Genomic DNA, 27,919 nt, shown 5'->3' on the forward strand with positions numbered 1-27,919 from the left:
CTTGTTGGAGCAGGTGTGTCACTGTGGATGTGGGCTTAAAGACCCTCATCCTAGCTGCCTGGAAGTCAGTATTCTGCTAGCAGCCTTCAGATGAAGACGTAGAACTCTCAGCTCTGCCTGTACCATGCCTGCCTGGATGCTGCTATGCTCCCCCCTTGATGATAATGGACTGAACCTCTAAACCAGTAAGCCAGCCCCAGTTAAATGTTGTCCATATGAGGGCTGCCTTGGTCACGGTGTCTGTTCATAGCAGTAAAACCTTAACTAAGACACTTCCTTTCTTGGCATATCCAGTGCACAGGAGGAGGAAGCAGGCAGCTCTGTGTAAGTTCAGGATCCTCTGGTTGAGCTCCACAACAGCTAGGGCTATGTAGATCTCTTATTTTCAAAAAATAAGACAGAACAAGCCCAACAACAAAAGAAAGTCAGGGTCTCTCTATATAGCTCTGGCTGTCCTAGAACTTGCAATTTAGACTAGGCTAGCCTACAAGTCACCTGCCTCTGCCTCGCAAATGCTGGAATTAAATGTGTGCATCATCATGCCTATTTTCGTTGTTGTTATTGTTGTTTAAATCTTATTGTTTTATTTTATGGGACTGAGTATTGCCTGGATACGTCTGTGCACCATGTGCTTGCTGCACCCAGAGATGCCAGAAGTGGGCATCAGGTCCCCTGAAACTGGAGTTACAGACCACTGTGGGTGCTAGGAATTGAACCTAGGTCCTCTGGAAAAGCAGCCAGAGCTTCTAACTGGTGAACCATCACTCCAACCACTGCAGTATACTCTTGACCTCTGAACTATTTCTTTAGCCCAAGTTTCTGGTCTTTCTGAGACAAGATATATAGCCCAGTCTGGCCTAGAAGTCACAATTGCCTGCCTGTTTCTTCCCAGCACTGTAATTACAAGAACTATACCATACTTGACTCCGATAATATTTTTAAATACTATGTGGGTTAGAGAATCTCTGAAATACCTAAGTGCTTAAAGCACCATCCTCCTCTTAGAACACTGGGATTCAGCATTAGTTCACTCTAAGAATTCAAGTAGGCAGAATTTTTCTTTATCATTTAAAAAAAAAGTCCTATTAAAAATAAATCCTTTTTTATTTTAAGCTTTATGCTCGTGAGTAAAATTACTTTTCTTAAAGTATCCCAGATTGTGTTTAAGAGAGAAGTTTATACAGTGATATTATATCTTCATTTTACTTGTAATGCTCAAAGGGTTTTGTTTGTTTTTTTGTTTTTAGACAGATACAATACTAACAAAAGTCAACTTACCATATGACCCATGTGCTCAGGCTAATGACAACACAATGGGACTCCGCCCCAGAGCTCTTGAAGTGTCTCAGTGAATGCTGGCTTTCTGAGTTCTTACCGCATCCCTGAAGATGAACAGAGAACCATCTGTATGAGTCACACACAAGTTTCTTTCAAATTGATCGAACCTTAAATCACACGTAAGCTCCGTTTTCACTTCATGCAAGAAGGAACAGTTTGGTTCTTCCCAAATTTAATCATTTGTAAAGTAGATATCCTGCTGCCCATTGTATATGTACGTCTAATAACCATAGCTGATTGGTTTCCCTGTCAGCAATGCTCACACTCACTGTCCTGTGTATTAGATACCGGGGGACACTGAGCAGTGCTGGGCCAGAGGTGCCCTCCTCAAACACATTCTCCCAGTCCTCCACCTTCCAACCTCACTGGGAATGGAAACAATTCCAGCCAAGGAATTTCCCTCACGAGATAAGTAAGAGAAGGAGTACTTCATGGGAGGAAAAGTCTAGGACAGTGTCACAGATCTTTTTCCTTCCTTATGATTTTGGAAGTTGTTGTGTGATACATAATGCCTGAAGCATCTCCGGTCTCTGAAACGTGAAGCTGGTTATGACAGTTTAAAATAAAAAGTATTGATTTTGAGAGTTTCTTTCTCTTGAATTAATTAAAGCTCTGAAGTGCTCAATTTCTGTATTTTAATTAATCAATCAATTAATTAATCATTTTTTTTGGTTTTTGAGACAGAGTTTTTCTGTGTAGCCCTGGCTATTCTGGAACTTGTTCTGTTGACCAGGCTGGCCTTGAACTCAGAGATCCACCTGCCTATGCCTCCAGAGTACAGGGATTAAAGATGTGTGCCACAGCTTTTTATTTGTTAGGGCTGGTGAGATGGCTCAGTGAGTAAAGGTACCTGCTGCCAATCCAACCTGCTTGATCCCTAGGACATACAAATAGAGAACCAACTCCAGGAAGAAGCTGATATCCACAAATGTGTTGTGGCACGCACACAGACAAAATAAGTTTTTTAAAAAAACGTTAAAACAGGAATAAAGGGCTCTAAAAGGTTAGATTCACTTCCTAAATTAAAAAAGGCACGAACAGGCCCAGATATGAGAACAAGCATGTTAGATCCCTTGCAAACTATTTAACCACACAGGATTGCTTTCTAAACATCGCATATATTTATTTACTCCTAAACATTCCTAAGTCCATCTTGGAGTACCAGTCTAAATGTGAAATGAATCTATTTTAAGGTCTATACCTAACCCAAAGCCCATGTCACACAAGGCATGTTAAAGATAACAGAATACAAACATATAAAGAACATCCTTCTTACCTGAAAGCCGCACTTGAGGCACAACCAAACATCGGAAGGAAGTACCGGCTGTCCATCACAGAGTCTTCTCTCTTTCAGACACTCTGAACAAACTGACCAGAGAGTCTCAGCTACTGCCCTCTTCACATGGTTCACACTGACAGCATAACTGATGTGCTGGCACGTTAAACCTACTGAAGGATGAGAGACAAAGTGAAAACATTTTCTCTCTGGATGAAAGAACTACCATCAGCAAGTGCTGGTTAACCAACTTGACACAAGTTGGGGTCATCTGGAAAGTGGAACCTCAATTGAGAATGGCTTCCATCAGATTGGCCTGTAGGCAAGTCTGTAGGCATTTTCTTGATTAATGATGGATGTGAGGGCTCAGCCCACATGGGCAGGGCCACCTCTGGGCAGGTGGCCTTGGGGTGTATAAGGAAGCAAGCTGAGCAAGTCACAGGTAACAAGCCAGTGTGCGGTGTTCCTCCACGGCCTGTGTTAGTTCCTGCCTCTCTGTTCCTGCCCTGACTTTCTTCATGACAGATTATCAACTATAAGTGAAATAAGTACACTTCTCCCCAAGTTTATTTTGGTTATAGTGTTTATCACAGTATAGAAAGCCAACTGGCACAGTATGCAAAAGTTCGTATCATTAAATTGATACTAACCAAAAAGTACACATTCATCCTCGTAAGGATATATAATTAATTATATGAATATACCACATAACATTCTTGAAATAATTACAGAAGAGATTAGTGGTTGCTAGGAGTTATGGCTGAGGACAAAGTATGGATATAAATAAGTAACTTACAAGATGGCCAAAGGCATGGTTCCCTGAGAACTACAAACAAAACAATACTGCAATTGCACACGCACACACACACACACACACACACACACACACACACACAAACACACCGACTACATACAAGGCGCAGTAACTCTGCTGATCTCTCATTGAGCTAAGGATAGCTCCATCAGATCTGATGCTGTCCTACAGCGCTGCAGGATGCTAACTAACATCAGGAAAGGACAAGTGGCAGCTATGAGACATCTGTATTTCCTTATCTATCGTGTTCATCTAAAATTAGTTCAAAATAAAAATAATTAGTTCAGAATTAAGATTAATTATTTACTAAACTGGGCATAGTAGTATATGCTTTTAATCCCAGCACTTGGGAGACAGAACCAGGGAGATCTCTGTGACTTCCAGGCCAACCTGGTCTACATAGTGAATTCTAGGATAGCCAGAGATATCCACACAGTCCCTCCTCACTCTGCACTGAAGAGATAGCAGGAAATACTAGAGTAGGAGTGCGGCTCATAGATAAGGTTGGTGCTTAGCATACCCCAGGCCCTGTGCTCATTTGCTAGCACCAGCAAGTAGGTAAGTAAAATAAAAAGATACATAAAATCTTTTTACCTATTCTGGCTTTGCTATATCGCAATTTTCGCCATTGTCAGGATAAAGAAAAACAAACGGTATACCTTACAGAAACCAGAACTTTCAGAATTCTTATCCTCACCTACACAGTGAGTTGGAGCCTAGCCAGGCCTAGAGACCAGGACTCAAAAAGCAAAAGTAAAACAAAACAAAAAGAGTAATTCTTATGTATATGAGAATGATATGAGAGCAGGGCCTGGGGTATGCTAAGCACCGACTTTATCTATCAGCTGCACAGTCCCATATCAGGGACTGTGTCATTAAAGAAAGGGACATTCAGAGAAAGCTGATGAAATGACTAGCCAGTCCGGAGCAACAGTTTACAAACTGTCATTACTTTGTATGAACTTATAATTCTGAACTGAAAAGTCATTCTATGCTATTATCTTCTCCATAGTCCATGGGATGGGATCTGAAGGACAAGGTAAGTACTCTGATGCTATCACTCAGACTTCTAAAACTGAAATCATTGCTAACCTTAAAAACATGCAGCTGCACTCAAGTTCACATATATTTTATGGGAGGATGCAAACAACTTATTGTATGTTATAAAGTAAATTTCTGGTTTTCTATAAATTATATAATTATCTAAATTTCATATGATAAGATTATATTCCTGAATATACAATTGTTATAAGCCACAGTTTCCGTTAAGTAAATAAAAACCAGTAACACAGCTCTGGCCACCTCGAATCCAGAGATCCATCTGCATCTCCCTCCTGAATGTTGGGACTAAGGGTGTGCACCACCATACTCGGCCTGGTATATTAATACTTTAAATGTTAATAAGATTCTACGTGGAAACCTTCTAATTTGCGGTTGGTGATATAAAGCCAACACTTCCTCTCATTCCTCCCAATTATGAAACGACAACAAGAACAGAAAACAGAGATTCTAAATTCATTGCTAAAACACAAGTCCTGTCAGCTGCAGTGATGCACACCATTAGACCCGGCACTCAGGAGGCAGGGACAGGGGAGTCTCCTGAGTTCAAGGCCATCCTCGTCCAGAGTGAGTTCTAGGCCAGCAAAGGCTACATAGCGAGACTATCTCAAAGAGGGAGGGGGGTTGTGGGCATGTGGCTTAGTGAGAGTGTTCAGCTAACACATGCAAAGCCCTGGGGAACGGGGATTAAAGCCCTATTTCAAACCCATCACCTCAGAGATGAAGAAAAAGAAGCGAAGAAAGTGGGGACAGGGACAGTAGGGTGAGCTGCGCAAGACCCAAACCCACAGGTTCACCATCTGTACGTGTCTGGCAGCTGAGACTTAATTCTAATGAGCCATGAGAAAGACAAACAAGAACAATATGACAACCTTAATATATTCATAACTAAAACTTAAGAACACCAACAATGGCTTTGTAGGTGGAACTAGACGAGCTGGTTCTCAGACTTATGCAGAAAATGGTGAATTGTAAAGAACTGAATCCATGAATTGAAAAGTGTCTATTGTTACTTCTTTAACCCATCACCGTCTGTGAGGCCAGATACCACCATTTACCAGCAATGTCATCTGAAGAATCTTCATCGTGAGGTAGCAGTGGTCTTTTACTTCTTTTGCCTTTCTCAGGTAGATCTTTGGATGGATCTTTTACCCGCATCTGTTATTTCCTGAAAAGTTTCAAGAGAAATAATAATAATTAAACGGTTTAATGCATATTCGAACTAGACAGGTCAAATCCACCGAGGAAAAATGAGGACGAGGAAGACAAATCAGCTAAAGTAAACCATGATACGGATATACAGGACTAAGCGCGAAGTGGGAGAACAGACATAAGGCCCTGGGACCTACCCTCAGGACTGACTGCCTCTGCTCCCAGAGCACAGAGATTAAAGGCGTGCGCCACCATGTCCAGGTAGAAACATACAATTTTAAAAAATTCTTAAGTATGTGGCCTTTGGGTATGTGCATGTCAATACAGGTGCTTGTGGAGAACAGAAGAGGGCATCAGATCCCTGCAGATGGCATTACAGGCCCACGTACTGCCCAGTGTGGGTGCTGGGGGCCAAGTTTGTTCTTCCTCCTCAAGAGCAGTGCAGGCTCTTAGGCACTATGCCATGCCTTCAGCCCAGTGGATATGATTCTCTTTCTAGCCCCTGAAAAAACGTTGTAGAAATAGTTAAATTGGTTGGGGATTTAGCTCAGTGGTAGAGCGCTTGCCTAAAAAGCGCAAGGCCCCGGGATCAAGACCCCAAACAAAAAAAAAAAAAAAAAAAAAAAAAAAAAAAAAGTTAAATTTTATCCCTAAATATGTAGGTATAGTGCTTTTTAAAAATTGAATAATTATCCTATATAACATCATTATTATACCTAAGAAGAGTATGCCTTGATTATCTTATATCCTAACATATTCTAATTTTCACATCTGATTTGTGTACTCTATAGGGATTTTTCTTTGGATGGAGATTCAGATATTGTTTTTACTTCATCTGTTATTCATTCTTTTCTCTTTTTTTTAATAATCCCATATTATTTTTTTTAAGTATGAGTATAGGGGGAGGTACAAGTATCCTTGCTAACACATCTCAGCAAATGTTTCAATTCCTAGAGTAGAAAGGAGAAAGATTCTAATATAGAGCTACTTTGTAAAGCTTTACCTGGAAGCCCCTAGTAGCTGGCTAAAGAAAATCATGTGGTCACATTTAACTTTATTTAGCAGAAGCCAAGTCTAGATGAACCCGTCATCATTTTCTCATCTATTCAGAAAGTCTTGTAAGAAAATATACCAGACCTACCCTTATCCCCCACACCCATCCCTGTAGACAACTGTGCACATACTCAGCCACTTCAAACCCTTTTCAGTCTACTTAACCTCCACCTGCCCTACTGCCCTACAGTGACCTGCCCTACCTCCCCACAATGACCTGCTCTACCCCCCCCCCCCAGTGAGATGGCCAATTCTGGCTTTCCATCTCTAAATTTACAAAGCTGCATCCTGGACAGAGAGAGGAATTAACAGAATCTTCAAAAGAAATGTAAATAAAAAAATCCAATAAAAGAAAAAAGAAAGAAATAGCTCACGAGAAATGATATATTCCCCCTAATAACAGATGAACCCTTTATGAAGATTTATTGTACAGATAATGACCATATCTGGAAGAATACTCATCCAGGCATTTGATTTAGACTTTGTAAACAAACTGTTACCCTTTTCAAAAACATTGTCTCAAACTTATCCTGGTAACAGAGGGGCAATTTCAAATCACCTTTCTAGCAGATGTAATGTATCTTACATACACCAGCCCACAATGTGGCAATTTCATGTAACCTTCTTCCACAAATTCCACTTAAGGCAGAACTAACAAACAATCAACATTAAATCCAAGGATTGAACTTTCAAGTGCTTTCCATTATCAAAACTGTGTCTGGAAATCTCCAAGACTCTCCTGGCACTGAGGAAGCAACAAGATCCACAGGACTCAGCACATGGCTGTACATTTCACGGAACATCCTATGAACACACGACCTGATTAGAATGGAAAAGGGTACTTTCGCATAACTTCCATAAGCTCTCTCCCTCTCAGATGGGTAAGGAATAAGCAGCAACGTGAATCGAGTTCAGGGGAAACCATTAGAGACTTGGAGCACGGAATCTGTACGGTAACTGGTCATTTTGGCATGAAATATAATGTTGGGTATAGAACACTCACTACTACATCAGAACACTCCCAAACTCAAGTTTCCAGATGCCAAACCGGGGGTGTGGGTGGGGGGTGGGGTGGGGGTGCAAAATCGCAGGCAGAGTCATCAAAGGACAGAAGTTCAGGCCTGATATGTTAACTTCACCACAAATACGGTTTTTTTTTTTTTTTTTTTTGGTGAGGTTTTCCAAACATCAAACGTTGCAGCTTTTTTAAAAAAAATTTATATATATATATATATATATATATATATATATATATATATGTCTATTTATGTATTTTACGTGCATGGCTGTGCGCACGTTTAGAGAGGTCAGAGTAACCGCGTGGGTCAGGCTTGACAACCTGCTGAGGCATCAACTTAGCTTTTAATTTAAATATTATCTAGCACCTGTGTTTTCTCTAACACCGGATGTACAGCTAACGTAATTAATGTTACGTTTTTCAACTGGCTACAAGCATCCCGTGTCAAAATGTTTTTTGTTTTGATTTTTTTTTTTTTTTTTAAGTTTTGGGCTGCTATTCTCCAGCGTGAGAAGAGGAAATGCAAACATCTTCCTTTTAGATACCCGGGCTCCAAAGACTCAATTCTAGGAACCTTCTTTTCGCAAGCACTTTGAGATACGTCACTATCATCATCCTCATTTTACACTTGGAACTACATAGAGGTAAAGTGACTTGCAGAAGTCCGGGAGCCGGACGTGGACTCAGGTAGTAGGATCGACCCCTAACGTAACATTTGATGTTGCCAGAAAGCTGTGGTTAAGCTCTCTTCCTCAGGCCACCGATGCACCCCAAGTGAGCAGAGTGGAATATGCTGCCAGGAGAGATCCCGAGAGGACAAGCGGACGGTGCACGCCCCGGTCACCAAGAAGATCGGACTCGGCCCGGCTCCCTCCCGGACCCCGGCTCTTTCGGCTGCCGCCAGCACTCGGCCCGGGAGGCCGCCGGGTGCCTCTGTGAATCTGGACGCGAGAGTACGCGAGAAAACCTTTCTTTCTAGGCTGGTTCACCTACAAGAAGGCCTCACCGCCTAAGCGAAGACACAAGGGTTGCAGTGACCCCAAAGCCTGGGCCCCAACTCACCCTGCCCGCCGGGCCGCAGCTTCCACACGCAGGAGCTTCTGCGCCTGTGCAGAGGAACCGGAGAAGGCGTGGCCTGGCGTCCTGGGCGGGGCGAGGGCGGGGTCTGGTGTTCTGGGTGGGCCGGGGGCGGGACTTTGAGTCCAGAGCTGGTTCCGCTTTTCCTTTGACAGAGTGAAGGTTGGAGCAAGGTGGTGTGTAGGCAGGATGAGGGGATGGCCCCCTGCGGCCAGCTGCTACATGGCCAGCCACAGGGCCTGGACTCAGGTGCTGGCTTTAGTGAGCTGTTCTGGTCCTGAGTTGAGTCCCACTTGCTGGATGCCTTTTGAGACGGCTTCCCTTGTTCCAACACCCACCTTGGAACTCTGAAGTCACATCTGAGATTCACTCTATATGATTTTAACGTGTTTTTGTTGTTGTTGGTGGTGTTGGTGGTGGTGGTGGTGGTTTTAGTTGTTTTTGGTTTTTTTTTTTTTTTTTTTATTTGATTCTCACTTCTGAACTAGATGATGCATCAACACCTCTAATTCTGCAGAGTCTGATCATCTGTTACAACAATGTACACCTTGTTTTTGAGTAAAAATAGTTGGTTTGAAATTTTGTTGTGGGGCTAGAGAGATGGTTTAGTGGTTAAGAATACTGCTCTTCCAGAGGTCCTGAGTTCAATTCCCAGCAACCGCATGGTGTCTCACAAGCATCTGTAATGGGATTCAATTCCCTCTTCCTGTTTCAAAAATAAAGAATTTAAGAAATAAAAATGTTATTTTTGTTGTAAGTACTGGTTGATGGGCCTCAATCTTTCACAGAGGACAAGTTGTAGCCTGATGGATAGGATGCTAGGGTTAGAAGTTAAAAGGTTCCGAGTAAGAACCAAAAGGTGACTTTTTTGTTGTTGTTGTTGGTGGTGGTGGTGTTTTGTTTGTTTGTTTTGTTTTTACTTAAAAATTTAATTTGTTTCCATGGGGAAACTTGGCAAAGGAGAGAACGATTCATTTATGTTGTTTATAAAACCATTCATTAGACAAATACAGAGGAATACAAACATGCTGGTCAGGATACTAGGTATGGGGTACATAGTTACTTTTTAGAAGATCGTTTTCTTCCAGGGAAAAAAGAAAATGTTGCACCTGTTTAGGATGGAATTTCAAAGTCTGCATACAAATTTCAAATTTGTCTGTATAAATATAAAGTTCCATATGTTAATATTGGATTTGAAATATGTAAAAGATGCAAAAGAGCAAAATAGTTGCAACCTAAATTGTATCAGGAATAGGTCTTTCAAAAAGTATGTATTAAGAGTCAACTTAGAGGAAAAAAGGCTGAATTTTAAAATTAAAATTTAGATTCTCTTAATAAAAAGAAATTTAAGAATTCTGCAATTAACGACTTGATATTTAAATTTCTCTTAGAGTTGATGGAGTCCCGTGGTTACATTGATATCTAACAGATATGCCCTTAGTCTGATCAAAATCTTTGGATACTGCAACTCCCATTCAAAGTTGGCTTGGGTATTTGCTGAAAAATGAATGGAACTAGAGATCATCAGACAAAAAGACAAATGTCACACATTGTTCTCATTTCATTTTTGTTACTGTGAGAAAATATACAACAACAAGCAATCTAGAAGAAAGGAAGTCCATCATGTTGGGAAGTCAAAGAAGCAGGAACTCAAGACTATAATTATACTATGTGAAATAGCAAATATAAATCTTTTGTATCAAATACTATAAAACTCGTGTTTAGGACAAGGAATTCACACCTTTTTTTTTTTTTTTTTTTTTTAGATGTTATTTATTCATTTTATATATGCGAGTACACTGTCACTGTCTTCAGACACACCAGAAGAGTGCATTTGATCTTGTTACAGATGGTTGTGAGCCACCATGTGGTTGCTGGGATTTGAACTCAGGACCTCTGGAAGAGCAGTCGGTGCTCTTAACTGGCTGAGCCATCTCTCCAGCCCAATTCACACCTTCTTACACCCCTGCCCATTGAAAGAGTTTATACAATCCTTTTAAAAATCTGCTTCTAGGTGTGGTATGGTTCAGTCCTTAGCACACTCCTTTAATCCCTCTGGTTAGAATACAGACGCTCCCTTAGTGCACGCTTCAATCCCAACCATGAAGGTAAAGTTAGTTTGTAGAAGGAAACAGCCGGGCTGGAGAGATGGCTCAGCGGTTAAGAGCACTGACTGCTCTTCCAGAGGTCCTGAGTTCAATTCCCAGCAACCACATGGTGGCTCACAACCATCTGTAACAGGGATCCGATGCCCTCTTCTGGTGTGTCTGAAGACAGCTACAGTGTATTCATATACATAAAATAAACAAAATCTTAAAAAAAAAAAAAAAAAGAAGGAAACAGCCATGTTTGAAAGCAATGGCCAAGTGACAGGCAAAGTGATGACACAGAGAAAGATCTGACAGAACAGAATGTGCCCAGCTCTCACGGAAACGGAGAGAAAAGGAGGCTACTTAAGAGATGGGCTTCAGAGAGAGAACAAACTAGACATGGGTGAAGACAGAAAAGCCGGAGATGAGGAAGAGTCGGGAGGTTAGAACCTATTGCCAGAGTTACTATGAGGCAAAGCTAAGTCAAAAGTCAGAGGCCAAGAGAGAGAAGCCTAATTGATTCAGTCAGCTTGGAGAGGAGTTTGAGCCAGAATGGCAGAGTTGAACCAACCAGCCACCGTTTAGAAAGAACTAGGAAGGGTGAGCTTACTTGGTGGTAAGTCTCAGAGGCTGAAAACACTCTAAGCCTAGATAAGGTTTGTATGGAGGCTAGAAGCTTCCAGGACTAGGCCTAGGTTAGCAGATGGAGGAAGTAAGCCTCCAAGATGACAATTAGGTCAGCAAATAAAAGCTACTTTTACAAAGTAGTCCCCCAAAGACATACCTATCAACCAACCTAATGTAAACAATCCAACACTGAGATTTTCCCCGGAAGATTCTAAATTGCATTAAATTGACAATTAAACCTAACATCCACACAGTTTTTCTCCCATATGGGAAGCTACAAATACATGCATGCACATGTATATATATATATATATATATGTATATATATATATATGTGTGTGTGTGTGTGTGTATATATATATATATATATATTTTTTTTTTTTTAACAGAGGGCTAGCAAGGTAGCCTAGCAGGCATAGTCAATCCCCAGAACCCAAATAAATGTTTAAGGGTTATGATGATCTGAATATACTTAGCCCACAAGAAGTGGCACTGTTAGGAGGTGTGGCCTTGTTAGAGGAAGTGTGTCCTCTTCCTCTAACAAGGTAGGGTTTTGTCCTAATAAATACGTTCAAACTCTGTGCAGCGTGAGACAGTCTCTCCTTGGCTGCCTTCTCAAGCATCACTTCTGCCTGGACACTGCCGTGCTTCCTATCATGATGATAATGGACTGAAAGTCTGAATCTGTAAGACTGTAAGCCAGCCCCAATTAAATATTGTTGCTTATAAGAGTTGCCTTGGTCACGATGTCACTCCATAGATAAAACCCTAACTAAGACAGAATTTGGTACCAGGGATTAGGATATTGCTGTAATAGACTTGATCATGCTTTTGTTTAGAGGAATGTATATTTTGGGAATTTGCAAAGTAGTGGAGTGCTTTAAGTGGGATTTAATGGACCATCCTAGTAGGAATATGAAAGACAGTGGTGCTAAGGGTGATTTGAAGTAATGTAGCCCTTGCTCTAGAGGTTTCAGAGAAGTGGAATTTTAATATGTTGCCTGGAGATTATTCTTATCGTGTTTTGGTGGAGAATGTGAAAGGTTTTAGCTCTTGTCTGAAGGGTTTGCCTGAGGCTAAGGTGAAGAGATTCAGAGTAATAGCATTGACCTTGGAAGTCTCAATACAGCCCAGCACAGACTTTGTCCTCTGGTGTACACTCATGAAGATCATTTTTGATCAAGTGTAGCAAGCTTAAAAAGGAAAAAATACAAATTCAGTCAGCCTGGTAGAGAAAAATTTAAGTTCAGGCATAGTGGACCATGCCTCCAATCCAGCACTCAGCAGCACTCTGGAGACAGGCCTGTAGATCTCTGAGTTCATAGTCAATCTACAGAGCAAGTTTTAGGATAGCCAAGTGCCCTAGCAAGCGCAAGGCCCTGGGTTCGATCCCCAGCTCCGAAAAAAAGAGAGAGAGAGAGAAAAAAAAAAAAAGGATAGCCAAGTGTGATGGTTTGTATAAGCTCGGCCTAGGGAGTGGCACTATTAGAAGGTGTAGCCTTGTTGGAGTAGATGTGTCATTGTGGGTGTGGTCTTTAAAACCCTTATCCTAGCTGCCTGGAAGCCAGTATTTAGCTAGCAGCCATAAGATAAAGATTTAGAATTCTCAGCTATTCTTGCACCATACCTGTCTGGACCTGCAGTGGTCCCGCCTTGGCGATAATGGACTAACCTCTGAACCTGTAAGTCAGTCCCAACTAAATGATGTCCTTATAAGAGTTACCTTGGTCACAGTAGTAAAACCCTAAGACACAAGCTTAGACGGAGAATGAATTCACTGAGAACAGAAAGCTGGTGATAATTTAATAGAACAAGGTGGGAATATTCCAGCTACAGCACATAACAGAACTCAACAGCTTCAGCCCTGTGGCTCTAGCTTTGGGGTCAAGACTAGAAGGAGTTACTAGTTGGAACTAAGAAGTTAATGGGGATTAGAAGAGACCATCATCATTGAGGTGAAATTTTCTGGCAAGTGTTTTCTGAGAGCACAAAGGAACGGTGTTCCAGAGATAGACATTATGCTGGCAGCTGAACTTGGTATTATGTTAAAAGTCACCTAGGTCATACTAGTTTTAAAGGTGTGACAGGGTTATGGAGAGCAACTGAGGCTTGGTGCTGTGAGAGGCCACGAAAGGCCATTGATGAAGGTGTAGCCTCAGTTGAATTAATGGCTTTGGACTGAAGGAGCCATGCACACAAGTGAGACTTGACAGTGAAACCTAGTTGCAAATGCCAGAACCATGGGATGACCACCAAAAAATAGCAGCAGCAATGGAGTGAAGTCAACCAGAGCCTAGAGTGCTACGGGGGGCAGAGCTAGAGAAGTAACCCAAGCCCCTTGGAGGAGCCCAGAAGATCATGTGTGAATACCAAACGTTGGAACAAGAATCTGTGAAGCCGAAGTTGCTTTGGATACCGCAAGATGTTAGAGATTCCAGAGCTGTGGGATACCAACCGAGGAAAGCTGCTAACAAGGAGTAGAACCAGCCCAAAAGAATGACGTTTTTCACAGTCAACAAGAATGAAAGTAGTCGGAGATCTGAAGAGTGCTTGCTTTGACGTTGGACATGGAGATACGGAGTTTGGAGTTTTCCCAGCTGGCTTCTAATTTTGCTTCAGTTCAGTATTTCCTCACTGTGACAATTTTGGAGTGGTAATTTATATCCTGTGCCATGATATGTTGAAAGTATGTGATCTGCTCTTTGATTTTAATACTATAGAAGATTACAACTAAGTGATTACATGAGTCTCAGAAGAGACTTTGAACTTTTAAATATTGTTGAGACAATGGTGGACTATAGGACTTTTGAAGTTGTACTAGATATATTGTGTATTATGCTATGGCTAGGTATGGCCCTTATAGGCTCATATGTTTGAACAAGCATATGGGGATTACAGAGTAGAATGTGGGGATTACAGAATGTGGTAGTTTGAATATGCCTGGCCCATAGACTTCCTATTCCTATGAACTTATTCAAGGAGGTGTGGCCTTGCTAGGGAAAGTGTGTCATTGTGGAGACAGGACTTTGAGGTAATATATATGTTCAAGCTCTGCTTAGTGTGAGGCAGTCTCCTCTGGCTTTCTTCAGATCAAGATGCAGAACTCTTAGCTCCTTCTCCAGCATCATGTTTATTTGGGCACCACCATGCTTCCCATCATGATGATAATGGACTAAACTTCTGAACCTGTAAGCCAGCCCCAATTAAATGTTGTCCTTATACGAGTTGCCTTGGTCATGGTGTCTCTTCACATCAGTAAAACTCTAAGACAAGAGGATAACTGACTCTGCAAAGTTGTCTATTGAGCTCCAGCACACATGCTGTGGCATACATGTGCCCCCTACACACACCAACATTTAAATGGTAAATTATAAACGATTAGGAAAAGCATAGTAGTTGATAATATCATTGGCATAGAAATCTGATGTGGTTTAATAAATACTGAGCTATTGGATTTAGGGAGATGACTCAGTTGAAGTGTTTGCTACTCGAGCATGAGGACTTGAACTCAGAATCTCAGAACAGGATGTGCCATAACTCCAGTGCTGAGGGACACCCGGGTGGGAGTGCAGAGACAGGCTGATCCTTGAAATTCAGTGGCCAGACAGCCTACCTGAGCTCCTCATCTTATTTTTCTTAATTATATTTATTTAGTTTATGTATATGAATGTTTTGTTTTCATATGTGGCTGTGCACCACATGCTTGTCAGAGGTCAGAAGAGAGAATTGGATTTCCTGTTTATGGAACTATAGATTGTTGTGAACCACCAGATAATGTTGGAGATTGAACCTGCGTCCTCTGCAGGAGCAATATTCACTCTTAACCATGAAGTCATCTCTCTATTGACTTGATCATATTTGGGTCCAGTAAGAGACCCTGTCTCAAAAAATAAAGGTGGTATGATTGAGAAAAGACACCCAGTATCAACTTCTGACCTCCATAGACACGTATGTACCCTCTCTAACCAGTATTTATAGTACATACACATACAGACAACATACTACACACACCCGACTTCTATTAAAAATACTGATTTATTAAAATAGGCTGATTTCAAAGTGTGTATTTAATGGAATTATTCCTTGGTTATAATATGTTAGTTTTTAACGGACTGAAGTCCAGTTCAATGCAACTTTTATGAGGTTTGGAGAAGTAAACTCAGGAGAAAGTTAAGGGAATGAAAGACTTTTTGTATGGAAGGGGGGAGCCCTAACACTCCCAACCCCACACACACCCAAATCCCTGAAACCTGTAATGTGTTCTCTTATCTGGTATCTTAAACAATGTTCTATTGCCATGAAGAGACACCATGAGCACAGCAACTCGTCTGAAGGAAAACATTTAGTTGGCGCTGGCTTTCCGTTTCAGAAGTTTGGTCCATTATTATCATGACAGAAAGCATGGTGGTGTGCAGGGAGACCTGGTATTGGAGACCTGAGGTAGAGTTCTACATCAGATCCTGCAGGCAGCAGGGGGAGGGAGACTCACTGAACCTGGCTTAAGAATTTGAAGCATCAAAGCCTGCTCTATTACACATTTTTCTATTGCCACAAGTCCTATTGCCTCTCCCTACATATTCAAATATATGAGCATGTGGGGACCATTCGTTTTTTAATATTAATATAAGTGACTTTTTCCCATTTTATTAATATCATTTTCAACTTAAATTTAGGGGACACAACACTTTTGTTATTATTAACAGAAAAATAGTAGTATCATTCTTGTTTATCGGCAATGTGATATTTTTTATTGTATATTTTCTTTATTTACATTTCAAATGCTATCCCCTTTCCTGGTTTTCCCTCCGGAAACTCCCTATCCCATCCCCCTTCCCCCTGCTTCTATGAGGGTGCTCCCCCACCCACCTACCCACACACTCCCTGCCCTGGCATTCCCCTACACTGAGGTATCAAGTCTTCATAGGACCAAGGGTTTTCCTCCCATTGTTGCCCAACAATGCCATCCTCTGCTACATATGCAGCTGGAGCCATGGGTCACTCCCCGTGTACTCACTGGTTGGTGGTTTAGTCCCTGGGAGCTCTTGGAGGTCTGGTTGGTTGATATTGTTGTTCTTCCTATGGGGTTGCAAACCCCTTCAACTGTGGCGACCATTCTTATTCAAACCACCACAAAGGGACTTTGCAGATATAATCACATATAAAATATCCGGAAGCGGGGAGATTGACTTGGATTATTTCAGTGATCTTATTATAAAGGTCCTTAAAGGAAAAAGCGAGAAGGGCAAATGAAAGGGCTTACGGTAGATGCAAGGGTCAGCCAGAGAGATTCGAAGATGCTTAGATAGTGGCTTTGAAGATAAAGACCAGGAGCCAAGGAATGTGGCAAGTAAAAATAAAATCTTCCCAGGAATTTAAAACAAAACAAAAACAACAACAAAAAAACCCACCTATTTTCCAGACACATTTATTTTGGTTAAGTATGATAACTTCAAAATTGTAAATAATTTCTGCTGTTTTAATCCAGTAAATATGTGGTGATTTGTTAATGTAGCAATGGGAGGCTAACACTCTAAAGTTTAACCCTGCCAAGAACCTTGTCAAATAAAGTAAAATAGTAACTGTGTGGCAGTACCCCTTTCTGCCGGTGCTGGCTGTGGGGCGCTCAAGAGCCTGGACAGCGCCTGTGGGAAGACGAGCAGGAAGGAGCGGAGGGAAGGAAGTGGTCAGCAGCCCCGGGGTCTCAGAGAGCCCATTGTGATGCTGGCCAGGCTGGTGCTTGGGACCTCATGCAGGGCCGTCCTAGGATCAATTGAGCCTGCGCTTGGCGGTGAGCTTGGCAACCCCTGGGGAGGGAAAGGCGCTTGATTTCGGGTGCCGGGGAGGGGATGACCATACTCTCTTCTTTAGACTTTCAGTTATTAATAAAGTGAATCCTGCTGGGATCCGCACGTAGGTATGTAGTGCCCACCTGCAGTTTTTGCTCCTTTTGCTCCTCCGGACTCCATGCTCTCGTAGACTGGAGATCCGCTAATGAACACTGCGACAGAGTAAATATGGCACCAAGGTTATTTATGATGGGAATGAATTGTGCAAGTTTGAGTGATGAAGGTCAATTCATCCCTCCGGAGCTAGCAAGAAGGCTCCGGAGAAGCTAAACTACAAACCTGCCCTTTTAAACTTACTGTTGGGATCCACCAGGGACAGAGCTCACCCCGCCCCCACCCACCGGAATTAAAACCCGTTAGAACTAGGAAATTACCCCCCACCCCCACCCCATTCGTTTCGCAAGTTCGGAAGCAGACGGCAGAGAAGTGAAAAGCTATGGATTTAGCTAGGTCTAAAGCTCAAACCCGGTCATCAGTGCCTTCCCTATGTTTTATTTTTAAATATTGTCTCTTCTTTCGGGTCTATTTTCTTCCAGAGAGGCAGCTGCAGGGCCCAGCAAGCTAGCCTCCCTTGCTCCGTTCTTAACACCTTAAGTTACTCAAGATGGGCTTTTTCTGGGCAAATTGTTTTCTTTCACCTTTCGGAAGCAATTGTTTACTAGACAACCAGCCTTCCAGGCCTTCTGCAGGGGATACAACTCTTGCTGCTAAAGATTCAGTTCACCATTTGTGCCTGGATGGGTGGGGAGGAGACAGATACAAGTCCATAGCTCTATCCAGGATGACTGCAATGGAAAACCCAAAAATCTTGAATTGATCAAAATGCCAGAGGAAGGTGCCTTTGTGTATTTTTAAAATTACACAGATACTGCATGGTTATATTTTCACTGAAATAAAGCAAAAAAAAACCAACCAACCAACCAAAAAAAAAAAAAAAAAAAAAAAACAAACCAAAAAACAGGCCCAGATCTCTGTTAAATAACTTACACCCCACTCTTCTCAGATAACCATGGTAAAGACTTTTTTTTTTAAGATTTATTTATTTATTATATATGAGTACACTGTAGCTGTCTTCAGACACACCAGAAGAGGGCATCGGATCTCTTTACAGATGGTTGTGAGCCACCATGTGGTTGCTGGGACTTGAACTCAGGACCTCTGGAAGAGCAGTCGGTGCTCTTAACCGCTGAGCCATCTCTCCAGCCCCATGGTAAAGACTCTTAAACCACCTGCTCTCCTCACTGTGTGTAACTGGGCAGAGGGTACCAGTCGGTGTGTAGGAAAGCATAGACAATTACTGTAGACAAAAGACACATTTGTATGATTTTAGACTGGAAGTTTGATAAATTCCTTTCCCTGTGGCCAGTCATGTGTTGATTGGCCAGGTCTCTCCCTTGTGTTTTATACAAAAATAGAATTGATAAACAATTTTTATAAAAGGAAAAAAACCACTTAAACTTTTCTATCATTATCCATAAATAAGTTCTTATTATATGTGTGAATCATGTATATACGTCTATATTTGAGTCACATACATATTTAGCTGTTTTTAAATTGCATATACTCCATATTGGGAATGTACTATGGTTTATTAACCAGTCACTTATAGAAAATTTTAGTCCAGGTTTTTATTATAAAATTATTTGATAATCATCGTCTAATCTACCCTGTGCCCATAAACAACTATTTTTGTTAGAATGAATACCTAGAACTAGAATTGTTAAAGAGAAGTAGCAAGCAATATTAGATACGAAAGGAGAGTTCAGTGTCCTGTGTGGAAATGGAGAGAGATTTCCCTCAGAAGGGGCAGTATGCTATAATTCATGACAACAGGAATAATTATTGATTCTACCGTATACATATTAATTTTATTTTAACCCAAACATGCATTCATTAGTTTTCTTGGTGCTATAACTGTTGTAAAAATATAAAAAATAAAAAAGTATTAGTTCTTTTATCCCCCTAGGTCTAGCACCACGGTGCCCCAAGATATCTGCTAGGTATCTTGGCAGAAACACATCCCAACTCCTTGGCAGCCCAGTGTCTCCAGCCACCACACACTTTCCTGCACTCAAACCGTCACATAAAAGAACACACAACACAATAACCTTTGACCCAATTGGTAAGATATAATTGCCCACTTAAACATACAAAGCCCGGTACCATCCATCCCTTGAGAACATTAATAACAACCTGTAAATACACAGAACGGAATCTTTACATCAGCCTCCATCGTCCTGCCATGGCTTCTCTCTCTCTCTCTCTTTCTCTCTCTCTCTCTCTCTCTCTGTCTCTATCTCTGTCTCTCTCTCTCTCTCTGTCTCTCTCTTTCTCCCTCTTGTCTCTTCCTTTCTATTCCAGTCTCCTCCTCTTCCTTCAAACTTCTCTCCCGCCCATCCTTCCTTCTCCTCCAATGACAGGCCTCCTTCTATCCTGTACCTGCCTCACCTGTGACATCATCCTACATATAACATAATACCTGATAATATATGTGTGTCTATTCACACATATATTCTGTAATACTTAGCCATTTTATTCTTCAGTGTAAGAACTGATGAGTGTTTCTTTGGTTGAACACCAGACCCAAGTGGTCAATTTACAAGAAGGATATAGTATACAGAATGGTTATAGCTTGGTGCAAATAAATAAATAGTGCACAGGAAAAGCCCACCTTCAGTAACTTAAGGTGTTAAAAAGGGAGCAAGGGAGGGAGACTAGCTTGCTAGGCCACTGCAGTCGCTTCTTTGAAAGAAGAGGCAATATTTAAAAATGAACTCAAAGAATTTTTCAAAAAAACTGAAATGTTCTGTAAGTGACTGGTTAGTAAACTATATTACATCCATACTATGGAATATATGCAATTTAAAAAAGCTAAATATGTATATGACTCCAGATTGAGAATCTTGGGTAAGGGGAAGACCAAAGGAAAACACAGTTACCTCAGGCTTTGATCACTGAGTGGAAAAGGCAAGAAAACCCATCTTCACACCTACTATCTCACACGCGAGTAAAGCCGAATTATTAAGTCAGTCTGACGACTGCAAGGAAAAGAAAGAATCTTGGATCCAGTTTCAAGAGTTGGTGTTGTGGTTATATTTTCCAGGATTGGTAAACAGTACTAGAATCAGGCTTAACAAAATTTATGAAATTACATAGTTTTCCAGTTTCTAACCATGCCACATAAAAAAAGTGTGAATTCAGCCTGCTGTCTTTAATTTGAATAGTTTTTTTTTTTTTTTTTTTGGTGAACGATCACAAAATGTAATCAAACCCAGGTCCACTGGAAGGGCAGTAACCACCGAGCTATCTTTCTAGTCCCTCTTTAAGAGTTCTTAATGACAATGTCTGAGAGAATCCATTTTCCCATGCCTCCCCATGCTTTCACTAATATTTGGTATTGTCTTAATTTGGGTTTTACTGCTGTGAACAGACACCATGACCAAGGCAGCTCTTATAAAAGACATTTAATTAGGGCTTGCTTACAGGTTAAGAATTTCAGTCCATTACTATCAATGCGGGAGCATGGCAATATCCAGGAAGGCATAGCGCAGGATGAGTTGAGAGTTCTGCATTGACTGAATCCAGGAGAAAACTGATTATTCTGCACTGGGCGGGACTTCAAAGCCACTCCCACTTCCTCCAACGAGGCCACACCTACCCCACCAAGGCCACACCTCCTAATAGTGCCATTCCCTGGGCCGAGCATATTTAAACCACCACAAGCATTATCAATAATTTTAAGCTTTACAGGTCCGAAACAAAGTTTTAACTCTTGTATCTCTTCTTGTGTTTTGGTTCTTGTTTTTTTGTTTTGTTTTGTTTTGTTTTTGAGACAGGGCTAACACTTATATTTTTTAATTGTAGTGAGATTGGGCCATTTTTCTCATTTTATTGCTCATTTTCATTTTGCCTGCCAGCTTTCTGTTTGTGTATTTTCACCACTTTTCACGTGGGATCTTGGCCTTATCCTGGTATTCCTATGAGCTCTGTTTTTGTAATGTTACCTCCAATCTTCATCTACATATGCCTTCTTGCCTGCCACTCAATGTCAAATTGTTCATGGTGCATTTCTCATATTTAAGAACTTATTAAACTTTAAGAACAAACCTTTTATGACTTTTGTCCCCAAATGTCTTAGGGTTTTACTGGTGTGAACAGACATGACCAAGGCAACTCTTATACACACAACATTTAATTGGGGCTGGCTTACAGGTTCAGAGGTTCAGTCCATTATCATCAAGGTAGGAGCATGGCAGCATCCAGGCAGACATGGTGCAAGAGGAGCTGAGTTCTACGTCTTCATCTGAAGGCTGCCAGCAGAATACTGATTTCCAGGCAACTAGAATGAGGGTCTTAAAGCCCACGCCCACAGTGACACACCTACTCCAACAAGGCCACACCTACTCCAACAAGGCCACACCTACTCCAACAAGGCCACACCTACTCCAACAAGGCCACACCTACTCCAACAAGGCCACATTTCCAAATAATCCCACTCCCTGGGCCATGCATATACAAACCATGGCACCAAATTTCAATTATTATGTTAATATCCTTAAGATATTAGCTTTATATCTAGAATTTGTTTAAGAATCAGGAACCAAGAGCCTGCTCACATTCTTCTAATTAATTGACTGAACATTTTTTTTGAACATCTTTCCCAACTAATTTGAGACATTGCTGTATGCAGGCTTCCTTTTGACCAGAGTCCAGAGTCCAGATGCACCTTTGGCATGGGTACTAACAAACACGTGTGCTGCTCTCAGCGAATCACAGCAGACTGGCCAGTGGGCGTGTCTGGGGGCATTTCCTCGACTAAAGACTTACGCGAGAGGGGCCAACCCACTGTAGGTGTGTGACCCCTGCACAAGTGATCCTGGGATGTGTGAGAAGCCATGGAGAACTAGCAAATCTGCAGCAATTGTCCCTGTTCTCTGCATCAGTTTCTATGCTGAATTCCTGTCTCTTGCTTCCATCACTGACGGACTTATGAGCTAGGAAGCAAAATAAACCCTTTCTTACCAATCCACTGGTCATGTGCATCACAGCAACAGATGCTCTAAGACGTACAGGTACTATCTTTAATTGCAAAGGGAAATGAAGTTAAAAATTTCCTCATACTGTCACTTGAGTTAGGGTGGTCTTAATGAATTATGCATATAGCTAAATTATTAAATGTTTGATATGTTTCTAATCTCTTGCTAACTAAAGGGTCTGGAGAGAATATGGAGCTGGAGGAAGGCCAGCTGTCAAGCATTTAAATGACAGGCTGCATCCTGTTGTTCAGGCAGAATGTGTGCATATTGGGAAAGATTTTGTGATCTGCTCACGCCACTTTTTTCTTTTCAGGTATATAGGATGGACTCAGGGGCCTCATATATTAAAAGGAAGCACTTCACTGCTGACCTATCTCCCCACATAGCTTCTGACACCAGATGTGTAGTTTTCCTACACCAAGCTAATTTCTCTAATAATTTGAGTCTTAAATTTTAGTTCTGAACCAACTACCCAGAGTTACTTAAAACACCCAAAGACTTTCTAACAAGATGGCCCCTACTATAGACACCAAACCCAAGCCCAGAATTCTCTTACTTCTGACCAGCTGACTATACATTAAAGATGCCATGGCTCCTTCCTCAGGTTCATTAATTTGCTAACAACTCGGGTAAGCATCTTGATTAGGTTATTTTAAATTATTTATTAAGGAATACAAGTGAATAACCTGCAGAAGAAGTCATAGTATGTTCTGTAGAGGAAGTCATGGTATGGGATCTAGAGGAGCCTTACATGCCTGGAGCTGGGGTGTGCCATGTTCCTGATACATGGATGCGTTTACCCAGCAGATCTCCAATTCCATAGATAGAAGAGTTTAATGGAAGCGTCATAATATAAGCGCTGTTTATTGCTAATCCAACCTTCCAGCCTTGTTCCACTACACAGAACATCAAGCCTGAAAATTCCACTTTCTATTCTTGGCTTGGTGTTTTGTTTTGTTTTGTTTTTTTAAACAAAAGCCCAGACATTGGATTTCACCGAATGAAGACCCAGGAGACAGATGCTGTGGTGAAAGCCTGCTAGTTCAGAAAGGCAAAGAAAACACCCAGCTGACCTTCCCCCTCAACCCCAAAAGGGGGGAAAAATCCCAAACAACACCACCAAAATAGTTCTCCACACCGTCTTAAAAACCCTTCCATCTGAATGCCCCTCCCTTCTACTTCCTGTGCATCTCTTTATCTGTCCTCCTCACTTCCTCTCACTTTCTCTGATTTTTTTTCTCTATGTTCATTCCCCTGTCAACTGGTTGCTTGCTCTGCCTCTTGACATATTTTTTACAATAAACAGAAAGCTCTCGGATTAAAGGTGTGTGCTGCGGCTGAGACACAGCCCCAACTAAAGAGAGGTTTTTCCAGTATACGGTCTCACAGTATGATCAAATGAACCACAACAGCTTAGTTTTCCAGGCAGTCAGTGCAACCCTCAAGTTGTCTAGGTCAAAGTCAATCTCATTCAGACACAGAAGCCATATATCACCCTCAGAAACTCTATGTACTTCTGTCAGGAGTCAGGAACCAGGAGCAGAGTATGTATCCAGACTTTATTAAAATAAAAAGGTAAACTCAGCTATGTCATCTAACTGTAACCCACTTATAGCTGTGAATACCAGTGTCTCTTTAAAGTTGTATAAACTTATTTCTTTCAGGTTTGAAGTCAAGATGGGGAAGCAGCCAACATTTTTGTTCTACTCTCTCTAAGGATGTGACTTATAGGGAACTTAAAAACCTATTGAACTCCAAAGACATTATGTTAATTGATGTTAGAAATACATGGGAAATTCTTGAGCATGGAAAAATACCTGGATCAGTCAACATACCATGTAAGCGATGAGTGTTTTTAAATTATTCATTTGTATGCCTAATAACCAATTATCTCCAAAACCTAATTGAATGCTTTAACATTTTGTCCCAGTGGATGAGGTAGGTGAAGCGCTACAGATGAACCCAAGGGAGTTCAAGGAGAAGTACCATGAAGAGAAGCCATCCAAGTCCGACCGTCTAGTGTTTTCTTGTCTAGCTGGAGTGAGAAGTAAGAAGGCTATGGACACAGCAATATCACTGGGCTTTAACAGGTGCGTGGATGACAAAAAACTAGATTGATCACTGGGTATTGCAATATGATAATGACATTTGGGAGGCTGGGGCTCTAGCTCGATGGTAGTGTAATTGCTTAATATGTGAAAAGCCCTGGATTCAGTCCCCAGCATGTCAAAAATAAAAATAAACATGTCTTATTTTATTTGAGTGTCTTGGGGAAGGGGCAGGATTGGAGAAATTGCACAATGGTTAAGAGCACTGTCTGCAACTCTAGAGAACCCAATCCCCAGCACCTATGTGGCACCTCATAGGTGTCTGTAACTCCACTTCCAGGAGATCTGATGCCCTCTTCTGGCCTTTTTGGGCATGTATGCATGTGGTGCACACATACAAACAAAACACCTATACACATATATAACAAAAATTAACAGTCAGTACTACATTGATATTTTGTCTCAAAAAAAAAAGTTTCTTGGGGCTGGTGATATAATTCAGTGGTAAACCATGTTCCTGGATTTAAACTCTACCACTACAGGGACAAAAGAAAAAAAAATTACTGTTAATACAAGCAGTATAACCAGGCAGTGGTGGTGTATGGCTGTAATCCCAACGCTCGGGAAGCAGAGATAGGCAGATCTCTGTGAGTTTGAGACCGGTCTGGTCAACAGAGTTCCAGGACAGCCAGGACTATACTGAGAAACTCTGTCTTGAAAAGCTAAACAAACAAACAAACAAACAAACAAATGTAATGTAATGTGGGGACCAAGGGCATGTATCTTTCCAAGGTACTTAAAATTTTATTTAGCAGATGTAGAATCTAAATAATATGATGGGTGGCTATGGCAAAGCTCTTCTGTTATGAAGTAACACTAATTGATGTGTCTTTTCAGTGCTCAACATTATGTTGGAGGATGGAAGGAATGGGTAACCTATGAAATTTCAGAGAAGAAACAAAGTTGACTTTTGGAATAACAGACTCTGTGTTCATATAGACAAGGATGGTGGATTAAGCAAAAGAAAAACCCAACCTTGGTACCAAAGGCTAATAGATTCTGTATAACTACCTGGCGACTGTTTTCCTCATCTGAGAACTGAGGGTACTGTTCCCCTGAACATTTTCAAAGACTACTGCACACTGAGATAATATGAATCGCCATTGAAATAGATTCTACCGTTCATTTTTTTAAAATTCTTCTCTTATACATTACATCCCACACCTCAGTTTTCCCTCCCTCTACAGTTAATTTTTAAGTATTTTGGCATTCCAAAAAGATCAGATAGCTTGTATTACCTAATCATGTGTGGTCATGGCTGTGAGCAGGAACAGTGTGTTAACAAGCAGTCCCAATTTTAAACAATAACTTAGCTTCCAGTTTTAGCCTCACACTTATAGGTCCAATACTTGAAAGATGGAGGCAAGAAGAGTTCCGTGAGTTTGAGTCCAGCTGGGGCTACAGAGACCCTGTTTCAAAAGAAAAGAATCTGGGGTCTGGAGAAGTCAACTCTACTCAGGAAACCCATTTCACAGCATCTGAAAACTCATGGCAATGTGTGGCCAGAATAGTAACAATGTAACTCATTTTAAAAAGTACAACTAATGTGAGGATAAATATCCCAACGGGTTATGACTGTAGAGAGCAAAGTAACCTGGAAGAGGCCAGGAAATTTTGGGGGATACTAGAGACGTTCTGTGGCATGAGAGAAGTGTCAGGAGTGTGTGTCAAAAACTCACCAAAGCAAACATAAAAATGTGTCTTTACAACTCACAGACCTCAATTTCAAAACTAATAAAATATTGTCCCAGTGTGACTCCCTCTAGCATGCATTTATTTCTATAAAATGTTAAGTTGTAGCTTTGTTAGTGTGCTGGCATAGAAGTAACAAGGTAAACTTGCATTTTCCTACCAGCGTCTTCTGACCATTTTGTTTTACTCTCATCTGTGTAGTTATTTAGATCATGTAGCCCCTACCTAGCAAAGCTCTCCAGGTACGTCCTTGTCCAAAATAAGGGGAAGCCATTGAAAAATGTGGAAATGCAAACACTTGAACACCTATCTCCTCAATGGCAGTCTGATTTCTTGGTTGTTCCTCCTACTAGAACTAGGAATGCTGCAACACACACACACACACACACACACACACACACACACACACACACACACACACACACACACACACAGAGGGGGCGGGCACAGGCACAGGTTAGTCCACTTAAAGGCATTACTGAAGCAGCAAGGCTTTGGAAGATCTATGCTCTTAAGGAGAAAGATGCAGAGAGGATGAACCCAAGTTGTAGTGCTGGGCCCAACAACTAACAGCTTGGGCAATAGTACTTTTAGTTATAACTAATAGCGCAGATAAACCACAAATTGACCAGTCCCCTCAAGAACTAAATGTCAACTAAACCCCAAATGCAGGTGTCTTCCTGATCCTCTGATAGATGAGTATATAAATTTGACTACATTCCAGTAAAGTTTCATATGGACACCAAAGTATGAATTTTATGTTTCATGTGTCAGCCAATGTTCTTTCAAGTAATTAGAAATACAGCAAACATTCTTACCTTAAGGCCAGACCAAGTGACAAACCACATTTTGCCCATAGGACCCCGTCTGTGGTTGTCTGAATGAAAACCAAAGGCTATCTCAAGTTTTCATATATAACGTTCAGACTTTTATTAAAACTTGCTAGGCACAGCAGTAGTCAGGATCTTTTTTTTTTTTTTGGTTTGTTTTTGTTTTGAGACACTGCCTTACTGTGTATCTCTAGCTGTCCTGGAACTCAATATGAAGACCAGGCTCACCTTGAACTTGTAGAGATTGCCTGCCTCACTTTCCAAATGGTGGGATCCAGGATGTGGGCCACCAGCAGTAAATACTATCTTATAATTGAAAAGTATCAGGAAATAAAAGATCTGGGTGTGGTGGTATATGCTTATGTCCCCAATACTTAAGAGGTGGAGGCAGCAGGATTAAAAGTCCTCAGCCACACAGAGAGTACAAGGCCAGCTTGAGTTGTATGAGGCCCTGCCTCAGAGGGGAAAAAAAAGAATAGAAATGAAACCATAGGGGATTTACATATTGGACTTTCAGACACAAGGATTAAAGTAACTGTCTTCCTTCGGTTTTCTATTGCTGTGAAGGAACACCATGACTACAATTCTTTTTTTGTTGTTTTTGTTGTTTTTAACATGACTTTGCTTTTTTTTTAAAAAGATTTATTTCACGTATGTGGGTACACTGCTACTGTCTTCAGAAGAGAGCATTGGATGCCTATCACAGATGGTTATGAACCACCATGTGGTTGCTGGGAATTGAACTCAGGACCTCTGGAAGAACAGTCAGGGCTCTTAACTGCTAAGCCATCTCTTTAGCCCCCATAATTCTTATAAAGGAAAACATTTAACTGGGGCTGGCTTAGGGTTCAGAGGGTCAGTCCATTATTGTCATGGCAGGAAACATGGTGGCAGGCAGACATG

At 41.3% G+C, this 27,919-nt stretch overlaps 2 protein-coding genes across 2 annotated transcripts in view; one reads left to right on the forward strand and one right to left on the reverse strand.

Annotated features, from left to right (window-relative positions):
• Positions 1–8,835, reverse strand: part of Usp45 (ubiquitin specific peptidase 45) — a 64,870-nt gene extending 56,035 nt beyond the window's left edge. The window contains 4 exon segments of the mRNA XM_032905254.1: positions 1,279–1,382; positions 2,615–2,787; positions 5,546–5,655; positions 8,773–8,835. Coding sequence (XP_032761145.1) covers positions 1,279–1,382; positions 2,615–2,787; positions 5,546–5,645 — 377 coding nt within the window. The 5' untranslated portion in view covers positions 5,646–5,655; positions 8,773–8,835.
• Positions 8,836–17,126: 8,291 nt separating this feature from the next.
• On the forward strand, positions 17,127–26,250 carry Tstd3 (thiosulfate sulfurtransferase like domain containing 3). The gene is made up of 4 exons (XM_032905265.1): positions 17,127–17,292; positions 24,051–24,224; positions 24,317–24,476; positions 25,332–26,250. Exons 1-4 carry the CDS (start codon positions 17,223–17,225, stop codon positions 25,399–25,401), a joined length of 474 nt encoding a protein of 157 aa, XP_032761156.1. The 5' UTR covers positions 17,127–17,222; the 3' UTR covers positions 25,402–26,250.
• The last annotated feature ends 1,669 nt before the right edge of the window (positions 26,251–27,919 follow it).

The sequence above is a fragment of the Rattus rattus genome, chromosome 1, assembly GCF_011064425.1.
Source record: "Rattus rattus isolate New Zealand chromosome 1, Rrattus_CSIRO_v1, whole genome shotgun sequence".
NCBI lineage: Eukaryota > Metazoa > Chordata > Mammalia > Rodentia > Muridae > Rattus > Rattus rattus.